At 39.7% G+C, this 13,394-nt stretch overlaps 1 protein-coding gene across 9 annotated transcripts in view; it reads right to left on the bottom strand.

The window, feature by feature from the left end:
- Positions 1-13,394, bottom strand: part of PRUNE2 (prune homolog 2 with BCH domain) — a 183,168-nt gene that overhangs the window by 23,506 nt on the left and 146,268 nt on the right. For 6 of the 9 annotated variants that reach the window (XM_038402478.2, XM_038402481.2, XM_038402485.2 and 3 more), the window contains exon 12: positions 5,604-5,780. In XM_038402478.2, coding sequence (XP_038258406.1) covers positions 5,604-5,780 — 177 coding nt within the window. The remainder of the gene's footprint in view (positions 1-5,603; positions 5,781-13,394) is intronic. The other 3 variants (XM_038402479.2, XM_038402482.2, XM_043514833.1) reach the window with 1 other exon arrangement.

Here is a 13,394-nt window from a genome sequence, read left to right as displayed (position 1 = left end):
ATGTGTTAATTCCCTTTTCTCTCTGTTTTCAATCTTGTTTTAAGGAAATCTGCTGCTGGGTGGGTATCCTCAAGGGAGCAAAGTTTTCAACATCTAAGGAACAGGAGGCAAAAGGATTTCTGGAGATTAATTCTCACCCAGTCTCAGTCAAAAGGGCATGGCAAAGGTGTCCTCTCCCAGCAAGGAGTTTGCCCAAGTGCTGAACAACCGAGGTGGTGGTGGGGCTGGTCACACATGCATACACCATCTCTCATTCAAGGATCTCAAATGTTTTATAAAGGACAGAAAATATAATTATTCTCACATTACAAATGGGCAAACTGATACAGAGAGAGGATCAGTGACTGAGAAGAAAAATGACAGGTTTCAGAGTAGTAGCCGTGTTAGTCTGTATCTGCAAAAAGAAAAGGAGTACTTGTGACACCTTAGAGACTAAGAAATTTATTTGAGCATAAGTTTTCGTGAACTACAGCTCACTTCATCGGATGCATGTGAGCTGTAGCTCATGAAAGCTTATGCTCAAATAAATTTGTTAGTCTCTAAGGTGCCGCAAGTCCGCCTTTTCTTTTTGAGAAGAAAAAGGTTCACATCAAGCCTGTGACCTGGGTCAGTCTCCTGCCTCTTAGTGCCACGGTTTATCCATTGAACCACATTGCTTCAAATCCTCACTTTGGAAAGTAGTCTGCAGAAGGATTTCAGTTTTGTTCTCCTGAATTTTTACAATTGAAACATATCAGATTTGATAAAATATACTTTAAATGAATAAGGCGATTGGCAGAATTAGCATATATTTACATTTGCAATTATACAATTAACAATGCTAATCACAGAAGTTTTCAAAGTCACACAGCAGCTTGCATTATTTCAAACCAATAATTAAATGTGCTTTTTCCTGAACTTGGAGTAAGCAGGAGAAAAAAGGACAGCCAACTCTCATGTTTGTAAGATCTTCATATTCAGAGGCCTTCAAATGAAGGAATAACCCTGTCTTCTAAACAGGAATTAGAGGAGAACATTGAACCCCCCCTGTTTTATTCTTCCTTTTTTTCAGACTTAAGTACCAATCTCAAAAGGGAGAGCAGCAACTGATATAGCCTTCACCTGAGACAAGGTGGGTGAGATAATATCTTCTCTTGGACCAGTTTCTGTTGGTGAAAGAGACAACATGGCCTTCAGCTAACCAATAACATGAGCTATATTAGCTGTATTAAATAATGGGCTATATTAAGACCATATATTCAAGAAGCAGGCAGTATTTTTCTCCTCTTCTTTGAAAGTTGGGATGGGATTTCCTTGCTTACATAAATTAGGAAATCTCTAGGGATTCCCTATACAACTAACATAATGAAATCAAGAGCCAATCCTTTCAACTGGCCCAGGAGCTTGGCATTACCAGGTCACAGTGGCAGATGTGTCCAGTATTTTATACAGCTCTGCTAAGGCATTATCTTGCAGTTCTGCATAAACCCAAAAAGATAATGTGCACCTAACCACATAGTTTGATTTGTGGAATCTTTTTTTCTATCACATATATTTTTATGCTCCCTTATGGACAAGCAATGCTCATGCGAGACAGTGGTGCTTTTTAATCTTTCATCAGAAGACGCTAACAAGAGTTGGCACAAATCCCTTGCCCATAGTTCAGCGGAAGCAGCTAGACTGATCATTGAGGAATTTCCTCAGGGGGTTGGTGTGGAAGGAAACCTCTGCCCTTGGCTGAAGAGCTGTATCTACTATCCATTCCTCTCCACTCACATTCTGGTCACCGCTCAGATTCTGAAGAGCACCATCCCTCTCAGGAGTATGGCCAGTGAATCCATGTAGTGGTGGATCTATCTAAACTCTAGTTAATTTATTTCTCAAACACCTTTCTTTGTTATCTAAGCAGACAGGCTCCACTAGCCCCACTCCTGCTCCTGAATATCTATGCAAAGGACTCTGATGGAGGTGGACTTTGTAGTAATGCCATACCAATTGCTCAGGCTCTCCAAATCCTGCCTCAAACATATGCAATGAAACTGCAACATTTCCACATCTGCAGCTGCAGGAGGGAAGGATCTGACTGTTGATAAATAAAGGTTGTAATCCTATTAACTTCAGTGGGGTCAGGCTTTCACCCAATGTTTCTAAATTGGTCAATGTAGTGTTGGTGTGTATTGCCGATTCTTATGTTTCTTTTATGAGGATTAAACTGTTAAATTCTAGCTGCAATCATTTTGAAAGCAAATCATGAAGTTTCAAGGTGCTGGGCTAGAAGACTTAGTAGAGGTTTCCAGCTCAGATCTGTGTGGTTCTTTACAAAACTTTGCATAGGAATGAGTACATTTGTCACACTTTCCTGTCTGAAGAATAAGAAGATGCCAGACAAAAATTCACCAAATAGCACGCAGCTTGCTGTTGTGGGTGAACATGTCATGCAGATATTGCTGATAAAACCATCAGCCATGTCAAAGACAAGGTGCTCACTATCTCTTAGCACACAAAACCCGGAGAGAAGGAAGACGGCAGAAGCAAAATAAGGGATCAGTTTAACAGGTTATTACGCTGAAGAAAATGGTCACCACTTCCAAAATGAGTGCTAGAGGTGAGGCAGGGCCACTTCTCTTGGAAACAATATTACCATAAACTACTGTCACAACAGACAGCTTCATTTCTACTTTTGGCAGCTTGCCAGATTCAGTTAGTGTCACCTAATTTAACTGGATCTTTCAGGCAAGAATAGGATGAACGAGAAAGTTGAAAGCATGTATCAAACAGGTCTGAAGCAATGCACACTTGTTATAGAGCTGCACGCTACTCACCTTTTTTTCATTAAGGTTAAGTCATCATTTCTGTTACATTTGCTCAGCAGAGTTGCATTGATGTAAACCTGGTGTAATGACATGAAGAATCAGACCCAGAGCATCTAAATGGTGGGGAATGGGTTAGACCACTTGGCTTTCACTCCTGGAGAACTGAATTTAAATCCTAATTAGTTCATACATAAAACTGAATTGAGTGGTCTGGTCCCCAGTGGAAAACTGTCCATGTTTACAAAGCCATCACAGGATAAGGCGGAATTCTGCACAAAAGGCAGTTCCTGCTCAAAAGCTAAGTTAGCAGTAATTTTAACAGTAGGATTGTGTGACAAAGAGCCTGTTCCTGCTCCCACTGAAATCACATGACAGTCATATCATTGACTCATTTTCATTTTAATAGAAACCACTGTAAATGCATATGTAAGGGCACTAATCTGGAAAGTTGTATAAATGTTTTCATAGTATATGCATCTAGAGTGTTTATTCGGCACATACATTTAAAATGTAAATAAATACCACTAGCAATGTTGCAATTCTTTCTGTTTTTCTTCCTTAATTATACCATCCATTTATGAAATACCTTCACGGTCTTTAATAGTGGTGTTATGGTTGAAAACTGGTTTTTCTGGATGTTAAAATGATTTTATTAACTTATGATTAATCCTTTTGCGCGCTGAGTAATGTGAGTCTCTGTAGGCTTTAATATAGGTCTGCAGGAGGTCACACTAGATGATCACAATGGTGCCTTCTGACCTTTAAGTCTATGCGTCTATGAGTGATTGATGTAACTGTAATTCTATTAACTTCAAGGGAGCTATACTGGTTTATACTAGCTAAGGATCTGACCCTGAAAATGTAGTAGAAATGATAGCTTAAACTTCAATAACACTGCTAGTGAGCAACACTACAACAGTGGAAAAACTCATAAGACCTCAGTGGTTATACTGTGTTAACAACCATTCAAAGTTAATAAACAGCACTCCCATTAATCTTCACATATGCATAGTGTATCCAAAGGGATCATGAACCTGATATGTCAATGGAAAGACATTTTTATTTATTTTTAATGTTCTTATTTTAAGTATCTATGGTAACAAGGCCAATGGGGTAAATAACTTGGGCTGGCTTAGTTTCTGTATCAACACTGGTGATGCTTTTAGGTTGTTAGTGACTAGAAGGATTGAGGAAGACCTGACCGGACCTCAAGTAGAGTCTGTGTGGCTCGATAACTTGTCTCTCTCACCAGAAGAAGTTGATCCAATAAAAGATGTTACCTCACCCACTTTGCCTCTCCAGTACTACAAGTACACAGCTTAAATTAGGTTACTTTCCTAGTTATATTTGATGGATTTGTCTAATAATTATCAAGTATGCAAGGAAGACAAAATAAAATATTTGCTCGGATTGCTGGTGAAAGGCTGACGGCTGATGCTAATGAATGACAGAAAATAACTTTAGCAATGTTCCCAGTTAATCAATGGCACATATGCTGAAGCCACAGGGAAGCACTGCATATATTACGGGCAGTTTTTCCTTTAACCGCATCTCCTATTTGAAACTCTACACCTTTGCTCTGGAAAATGGTTGCAGTCATGCACAGAATAAAAGTAGTTTAATGAATCATGGAAGAGCATACTTCATGAGACAAAAATGATTACAGCTATAGCCTACAGAGTAGATTTTTCAGTACAGCTGGCTATACAAAAACCAAAGCATTCACTTTTTACTGAAAGGGAATTTTATGCTCTGAGTATCATGCTGCTAATAAGGCATTTATATTAGTTCGTTTACTGTTTGAGATGCTCAGGTGTTTAAAGTACTTGTCACTGGAGATTTTTAAGCACAGTTGGACAAAAACCTGTCAGGAATGGTCTAGATAATACTTAGTCCTGCCATGAGTGCAGGGGACTGGACTAGATGACCTCTTGAGGTCCCTTCCAATCTTATGAGTCTACTACGATCATCTCACTTCTACCTTTGCCAGGTTGAATCAAACATTAGGCCTGACTCGGGTAGATCTCCCTTTACACCAGTTTTACACTGGTTGAAGTCAATTTACTTCATTGGAGTTACTTCTGATTTTCCCCAGTGTAAGTTAGAACAGAATCAGGACCATTGCCTCTCCCAGAAATAATTCAGCACAACAAGGAATACTGCTGAGGGATATAACCCATACCCCATATTTGGAGGTAATCCAGTCTTTCCAAGTGAAATTCCAAACTCTGAGGGTTAAATTCACCCCAAATTCACCCGCGGAGCAGAAACATGAAAATGATAGCTTCTTGAAGCAGTTGACCTCCCTATATCTCCAGAAAGATTCACCCTGCAGGCAGGGTAGGTGATATTTCTATACAATTATTCTCCTATGGGGTTTCTGCCACAGATCAGGCTTTAAGTTCCACTGGGGGCTTTATATGATCCCAGCTGGCAAAGACTGCTCAGGAGATGTGCTGAGTCGGGGCATCCTATGGTTAAACTAGCCATGTCCCTTTTCTGACAATACCACTCATTTTTTTAGGTCTATGCAAGTGGCCCGCTGGCCCTCAGATGGACAGGAGTTTGCAGCTGCTTTTTTGCCATCATAGTCTCCTTCTCAGTGGATTTTCAGCAAATGGGGCTCTACACCTGGGTCTTCAGCAACAGATGCCCTAGCATGAATCTGGCCCCCTAGTATTTACTATAATGTGAGGGTCTGAGCCAACATGTTGTTTATACGGGTGGCTGAAGAATGAACTCAGTTTTCCCACTGGCTGACGAAGCATGATTTTTCACATCAGTCTAAAAATGCTTTTAGGAGTTCCCTACCTCCATGGGAAATAACTTTTTTGTAAGGCTCAATGACTTTCATATCAATCCTCTGCTCCTGTTCTCCAATCACTACCGTTCTCCATAACCTGTTGTCTTGTCGCTCTTCCTCAGCAGTATACTCCGGAATGGATTCAGACTCTTCTTGGAAAACATCCCTAAAAGCTGCTTGGTCTTCTGAAAACAATAAAACAGCACATATTACTATAGCATCTTCATAATTAGTGGTCCAAATTTGTAGTAATTCAGTGAACTCAACTTTCCCTTTAAAGCCATTAGTTACTCTGGATTTACAGTGGTATAAATGAGAACAGAATTTGACCCTGTAACAGCCACTTGGTCAGACCTGCCTCCCTTTTCACCATTTTGAACATGATAGTAAACAATCACAGTGCAGAATTGCCTTTACATTTTTCAGGTAACAAAATGGAATGTAACACTCTGTTCAGCACTTTGCAGTGGCTATTGAACTGCTATTGAACTGCTGCTCTTCAATGATATATGGGCTGCTGGTGTGATAACTGTACCAAAAAGTAAAGTACAAAGTTAAAATCCCTTGGTCATACCAATGCTTGCCAGTATTGGGGAGGGGGGGAAGGAGGAGAGAGGAAGTAATTAACAATAGGGCTGTATTGTTCTCAACTTTCTTTCCCTTTTATCAAATGTTCCTCCTATTTTTTGGTGGACGTCAAAGAGGTCTGAAATGGAGAAATATCCGATTAAACCAAACAACATTCTGAGTACTACTCCACATCCAAAACCATCAGACTCAGATGACAATAATAGTGCATTGCACTGCCACTACTCCACATGGCTGTCTGCTTCAATATATTAAACAAAATTTTCAGGGTGTGGATTTTATTCTCTGTAATCCCTTTCATCTAAGGATGAAGTCTTTGTCCCCTGCTAAAAGGATCAAATAGATGCACGGATGGAGGAACTACAAACTCCCTTCCTTCAAACTTTGCATCCAGGAAGGGAGCAGCAATGCAGCCTGACCACCATTATGGGCATACCTCACAGGGTTGTGATGCACTGGTACATAAAATTCAGAGCACAGCAGTCAAACTCAGATCCAAAGCCCACAGAGGACTATGGAGTCCCTCAGCACAGGCCCTCTGTTTCCTTGTCCCCCCAGCCCATGTAGGGTGTCACCGTATTTCTGCTGCATTTTGAGAATTGCATAGTGTCAAAAGATGCTGCAGAATTTAGTTCTAAGTCAGGAGTAAATAGATTAACAGAGTAGCAAGGGACCAGAGTTGGTTTCTGATACTCCTGCGAATATGTCAAGTAATTAGCAAAACACATATATCCTTTCTGCATTCAAAAGTATGGCTCCTAATGTATGTCTAATTGTATCTCAGGTTGCCAGATTTAGTGGCTGGCTACATAAAAATTAACATATGACACTAACTTCATTTGTAGTTGGAATTACTTAATTTCTTTCCCTAGCTAGTGACTACAATGTAGGATTTTTGAGTGAATCTGATCCTCTTTTCCATCTATTTTTTATTAATCTTCCTGGAGCATTTTAGCATTGTGAACACACACCACGAATAAGCAGGCAGTCTGAGCAAACATCTCCTGGTCAGAAAGAGAGGAAACAGCCCAGAAGACACATATGGCAGAAAAGCAGAGAATTTTTTTCAATGCGTGACACACATAAATAGCATGCTCAGTCTTAGGTGAAAAGACTAAATATATCTAGCAAGGAGATTTGGGGGAAAATGGAAGCAAGGTTTTAAACCCTAACAAAAAAAGCCAAGAATCTAATTAGTTGGCTGAATCACCAAATATAGTTATAGTTTGTATTTATGTTGACATATCTGTTCTGTTTAATGCAGCATTCCTAACTGAGCTAATGAAGGCGCACTATTTTAATACAAACAGTGTCCACATTAGCCATGCATATTCATATACAGAACCACTGTAGTTTTACCCTGTGTCCATGCTAGCATTGTCTCCTGGGTATTTGTCCTGCAGTTCTTTGTCACAACTTCCCAGAAGCAGTAGTTTCTGGACATGGCAGTTTGAAAGGCCACAAGTACTGTGGAACAGCAAGGGGAACATTATCTGAAACACTTAAGTCTGAACTATTTAGTGATGTCTGTACTGGTTCTAAACCAGTGCAGGCTGAAACAGCTCCAACTGAACTAATACTGGGTACATGAGACAGAACTTGTTGACACTGTGATTGGCTATAGATGTAAATCAAATAATTTGATTTAGACCCTATTTTCTCACTACACACAGCTTTGTAAAGACACAAATCCCCAAGAAGATTTTCTTCCTACTCAGCCAGTCTGATTTCTGATTTAAGGGTTTTTTTTCATGTGAGGAACACTTAAATCAACCTGAGGCTGTTTTTTGTTAATCTGAGTAAAGGAATAAATTCCCTGAGCAGAGTTCTGCCAGTTCATATAGACATTTCAGGTCCAATCCAGGACATAACCCTCCAAGTATAAGAAATAATAGAATGGACACCTTGAACTCTTTAAATTTATGGTACTTGGCAAATGGGTCATAATTAGTGAGTAAATGATGAACTGTCTGATTTAGAAAGTGACATAAAAACATGGGGCCAAATTCAGACTTGGAGTAAATGCGAACAATTCCCATTGAAATCATTGGCATTTGCATCCATTTTGAATCCAACTGATTCCCCCCCCCCCATTTTCTTATATTCAGAAATAGTTTGCTTTCATCAGTATTCAATATAGTCAAATTCTGAAAACCTCTCTGCAGCAACCAGGGTTGTTGTTTTTTTTTTTACATTTCAACCATCTAGTCAGCTCATCATCACTCTCCACATCTGCCCATAACAAACTCTATCTTCTACCCAGAAGTGACATTAGAAATACTTATGGATGGCTGAACAACAACTTAGCTGACATTACTGTTCCTTGGATGTTTAAATGATCATTCCAAGTACTTTTAATTTACAGTGTCCTCTCCAGTAATAGAATATTTATATGCAAGGAAGAATTTAGTTTAAATGTATTAAAAAGTTGTCCTCTGTTGTTGGTTGTGAATGTGTGGTTCCCCACATAGAAACAAATTATAATTATTATTCATCTACACAAATAACCACATTGTATATAAGGCCAATCATGTAACAAAAAAGAATTTTCACAATAACCATATCCCTCTCACCATGAGAACAGTTGAATTAAGCAATGTTATAAATAGTTTTACATAAGTAATATGAGAGAGAGAATGGTATCTGGATTAAGACATTAGAATTAGATTCAGTTGATCATGGTTCAGTTACTTGGTTCTGCCATATGCAAGCTTATAAAAAGAAAAGGAGTACTTGTGGCACCTTAGAGACTAACAAATTTATTAGAGCATAAGCTTTCGTGAGCTACAGCTCACTTCATCGGATGCATTTGGTGGAAAAAACAGAGGAGAGATTTATATACACACACACAGAGAACATGAAACAATGGGTTTATCATACACACTGTAAGGAGAGTGATCACTTAAGATAAGCCATCACCAACAGCAGGGGGGGGAAGGAGGAAAACCTTTCATGGTGACAAGCAGGTAGGCTAATTCCAGCAGTTAACAAGAATATCAGAGGAACAGTGGGGGGTGGGGTGGGAGGGAGAAATACCATGGGGAAATAGTTTTACTTTGTGTAATGACTCATCCATTCCCAGTCTCTATTCAAGCCTAAGTTAATTGTATCCAGTTTGCAAATTAATTCCAATTCAGCAGTCTCTCGTTGGAGTCTGTTTTTGAAGCTTTTTTGTTAAAGTATAGCCACTCTTAGGTCTGTGATCGAGTGACCAGAGAGATTGAAGTGTTCTCCAACTGGTTTTTGAATGTTATAATTCTTGACGTCTGATTTGTGTCCATTCATTCTTTTACGTAGAGACTGTCCAGTTTGGCCAATGTACATGGCAGAGGGGCATTGCTGGCACATGATGGCATATATCACATTGGTAGATGCGCAGGTGAACGAGCCTCTGATAGTGTGGCTGATGTGATTAGGCCCTATGATGGTATCCCCTGAATAGATATGTGGACAGAGTTGGCAACGGGCTTTGTTGCAAGGATAGGTTCCTGGGTTAGTGCTTCTGTTGTGTGGTGTGTGGTTGCTGGTGAGTATTTGCTTCAGATTGGGGGGCTGTCTGTAAGCAAGGACTGGTCTGTCTCCCAAGATCTGAGAGAGCGATGGCTCGTCCTTCAGGATAGGTTGTAGATCCTTGATGATGCGTTGGAGAGGTTTTAGTTGGGGGCTGAAGGTGATGGCTAGTGGCGTTCTGTTGTTTTCTTTGTTGGGCCTGTCCTGTAGTAGGTGACTTCTGGGTACTCTTCTGGCTCTGTCAATCTGTTTCTTCACTTCAGCAGGTGGGTATTGTAGTTGTAGGAATGCATGATAGAGATCTTGTAGGTGTTTGTCTCTGTCTGAGGGGTTGGAGCAAATGCGGTTATATCGTAGCGCTTGGCTGTAGACAATGGATCGAGTGGTATGATCTGGATGAAAGCTAGAGGCGTGTAGGTAGGAATAGCGGTCAGTAGGTTTCCGATATAGGGTGGTGTTTATGTGACCATCGCTTATTAGCATCGTAGTGTCCAGGAAGTGGATCTCTTGTGTGGACTGGTCCAGGCTGAGGTTGATGGTGGGATGGAAATTGTTGAAATCATGGTGGAATTCCTCAAGAGCTTCTTTTCCATGGGTCCAGATGATGAAGATGTCATCAATGTAGCGCAAGTAGAGTAGGGGCATTAGGGGACGAGAGCTGAGGAAGCGTTGTTCTAAGTCAGCCATAAAAATGTTGGCATACTGTGGGGCCATGCGGGTACCCATCGCAGTGCCGCTGATTTGAAGGTATACATTGTCACCAAATGTGAAATAGTTATGTGTCAGGACAAAGTCACAAAGTTCAGCCACCAGGTTAGCCGTGACAGTATCGGGGATACTGTTCCTGACGGCTTGTAGTCCATCTTTGTGTGGAATGTTGGTGTAGAGGGCTTCTACATCCATAGTGGCTAGGATGGTGTTTTTAGGAAGATCACCAATGGACTGTAGTTTCCTCAGGAAATCGGTGGTGTCTCGAAGATAGCTGGGAGTGCTGGTAACGAAGGGCCTGAGGAGGGAGTCTACATAGCCAGACAATCCTGCTGTCAGGGTGCCAATGCCTGAGATGATGGGGCGTCCAGGATTTCCAGGTTTATGGATCTTGGGTAGCAGATAGAATACCCCAGGTCGGGGCTCCAGGGGTGTGTCTGTGCGGATTTGTTCTTGTGCTTTTTCAGGGAGTTTCTTGAGCAAATGCTATGATCTTGGACAAGTCACTTCAACTCTCTGTCCTTTAGCTCCCTATCTATGAAACAGGGATAATACTACTTCCTTTATCCAAAACTTTGTCTTGTCTATTTAGACTGTATAGTCTTCATTGCAGGGACTGCTGTGCCTAGCATATTGGAACACAAAAATTGGTTGTGGCTTCTAGGCAATACTGTAACACAAATAATAATACATTCATTGTGAAACATGTTAAGTTTCATTGCTGACTTTCAGAATACTGCTGATCAATGCAACATGCACACTAGATTTGTTCTGGTAAATTTCAAAGTCCGAACTGACTTTTATTTCTGATATAATATCTATCTAGAATGATTTGTGTAGAACAAAAAACCTTGTTTCTCCTTATCTGATGACTATCAAGATTTGGCCAGGTGTGCACATGCTTCATTAACTGCATATTGTTTTGCAGCATTTTCTCTAAAATGGGAAGAGTGATTAATATTAACTGATATTTTATTATAAAAACTTGCAGTCAAGATACTGACTCCAAACAATGATGTCCATTCATTTGCTAGCAACACAAAATCTAATTTGCTTTAACTTAATCAAGGAAGAATGCTGAATTCACTGAAACTCTATATTCTATTGCAGATGCTACATCCAGCTGGAGAAGCATTTCACATACAGAATTAAGGCTTTGGTCAAGTAAACACACAAGCATGTGCTTAAGTTTGTTGTAGTCCCACTAACTCCAAGGTCCTTAAAGCATTGTTGGATTAGGGCCTAATTGACAATAATTTAAATGCTGAATAAACTTTCATCTTAATAAAATGTACAGTACTCTATAACATAATTAGGGCCAGATTAATTTCCACTGGTAAAGGATGGGGTAGTAGTTTGGCCCACTGCACCACATGGGGATAACTGCAGTAGCGGGTTGTGGTGTTTGCACTGACACCATCTCTCAGAGGAAAGACAGCTTTAATTTCTACCTGAAGCTCAACAGGAGCTCTGCCAGCACAGGTGCTTAGTCAGTGCACTAAATCAACACTTCCCCTTCTCTCCTGGCCCCTCCCTGCCAGTGATACACTCTTGGGGAACTGCACTGGTCCTGTACATTTCATTGCTGGCACATACCAGATTATCCCTTACTGAAATTATCCCTTTATCTCTAAGAACAATTACCTTTTAATATTTTTTTACGATATGACCCTTATTTTTAAAAAGGCATGGAAAAGCGAGCTTGTACCAAAAGTAGTAAGGATGGTCTAGTCTAGTAGGGCACTGTATGGGGGCTTGGGAGACATGTATTCAATTTCCAGCTCAATTGCAGACTCCGTGTGTGACCTTGGGCAAGTTACATCATTTACCTTCCACCTCAGTTCCTTCTCTGTAAAATGGAGATAAATCCCTAACTCACAGAGGAATTGAGAGGATAAAATTCATTAATGATTGGTATCTCAGCTCCTCACATAGTGATGAGGACCAACTAAGTATCTAGAGAAATAAGTAAGAGTGATCCTGACAATTATTCTTTTGTAATTCTCACTTCTCTCTCTCCAGGAACACAATGAACAAATATGGAGAGAAAAAAGTCACTAAACGTATAAAAGATAATGGAACCAGGTGCAATAAGAAGCATTGGTTTATTAAGAACTGATCTTGCCAGATAAATTCAAATGTTTTATTTTTTTAAAGAGAATTACTAAATTAATAATTAGTAAATAAATGAAAAGGAGTAGATAGAATAATTAGGATTTTAGTAAAGCATTTACTACAGTATATCATGAAATTTCTCTCAATATTAATACAAACTGACTTGGATGCAAACAGTCCCATAGTATAAAAACTGGCTGAAGGTCTACAAAGGTTATGACAAAACATTAACTTTTGGTTTAGGAAGTTGTCTACTAGGTATTGCCAGGAAGTGTGTTAGATTGAGTTTTATTTAATATCTTCATTAATGATCTAGATTCTAGAAGAAGAGGTAAAGAAAACTTTTATGAAACACATAAATGGGTGTTATCCCAAACACTGATGAGGAGAAAGAGAACACAAAGGAACCTAGGGAGATTAGACTAACAGACAGAAAATAATAAAATAAGATTCATCTTGCTATGATATCAGCAAAAATAATCTGAAACAAAAATATTCACTGGGAAAGAGAAATCTGGAAATGAATAATGTTAAGAGAGACAGGATCAAATTTTCAAAACTGCCAATGTACTTCCTAGTTATGTAACATAAACATACTGAAAACCAAACTAATAATACCTATAACTGTAACCAACCTAGTACTGACTGTCAAAGAACTGGTAAATTTTCAGATATGCTCCTAATCAAAGAGGGATTTTTCTCAGGAAAAGTCCCATAGTAGTGCTGGGGAGTGAGAGGAGTCTGAACTTCTGCATTTCTATGGCTAGCTGTTCTTACCTCCAAGATGACCAGCTAATCAATTAAGTTAGTTCTCAGTGTGGCACTAAAGAAGTAGACACCACTGATTATTTTCCATGCAGAAGAGACAGATGTTCCTT

The sequence above is a fragment of the Dermochelys coriacea genome, chromosome 5 (genome assembly GCF_009764565.3).
Source record: "Dermochelys coriacea isolate rDerCor1 chromosome 5, rDerCor1.pri.v4, whole genome shotgun sequence".
NCBI classification, from domain to species: domain Eukaryota; kingdom Metazoa; phylum Chordata; order Testudines; family Dermochelyidae; genus Dermochelys; species Dermochelys coriacea.
Note: the sequence above shows the minus strand (reverse complement) of the source record. Positions and strands in the feature narration are given on the sequence as shown.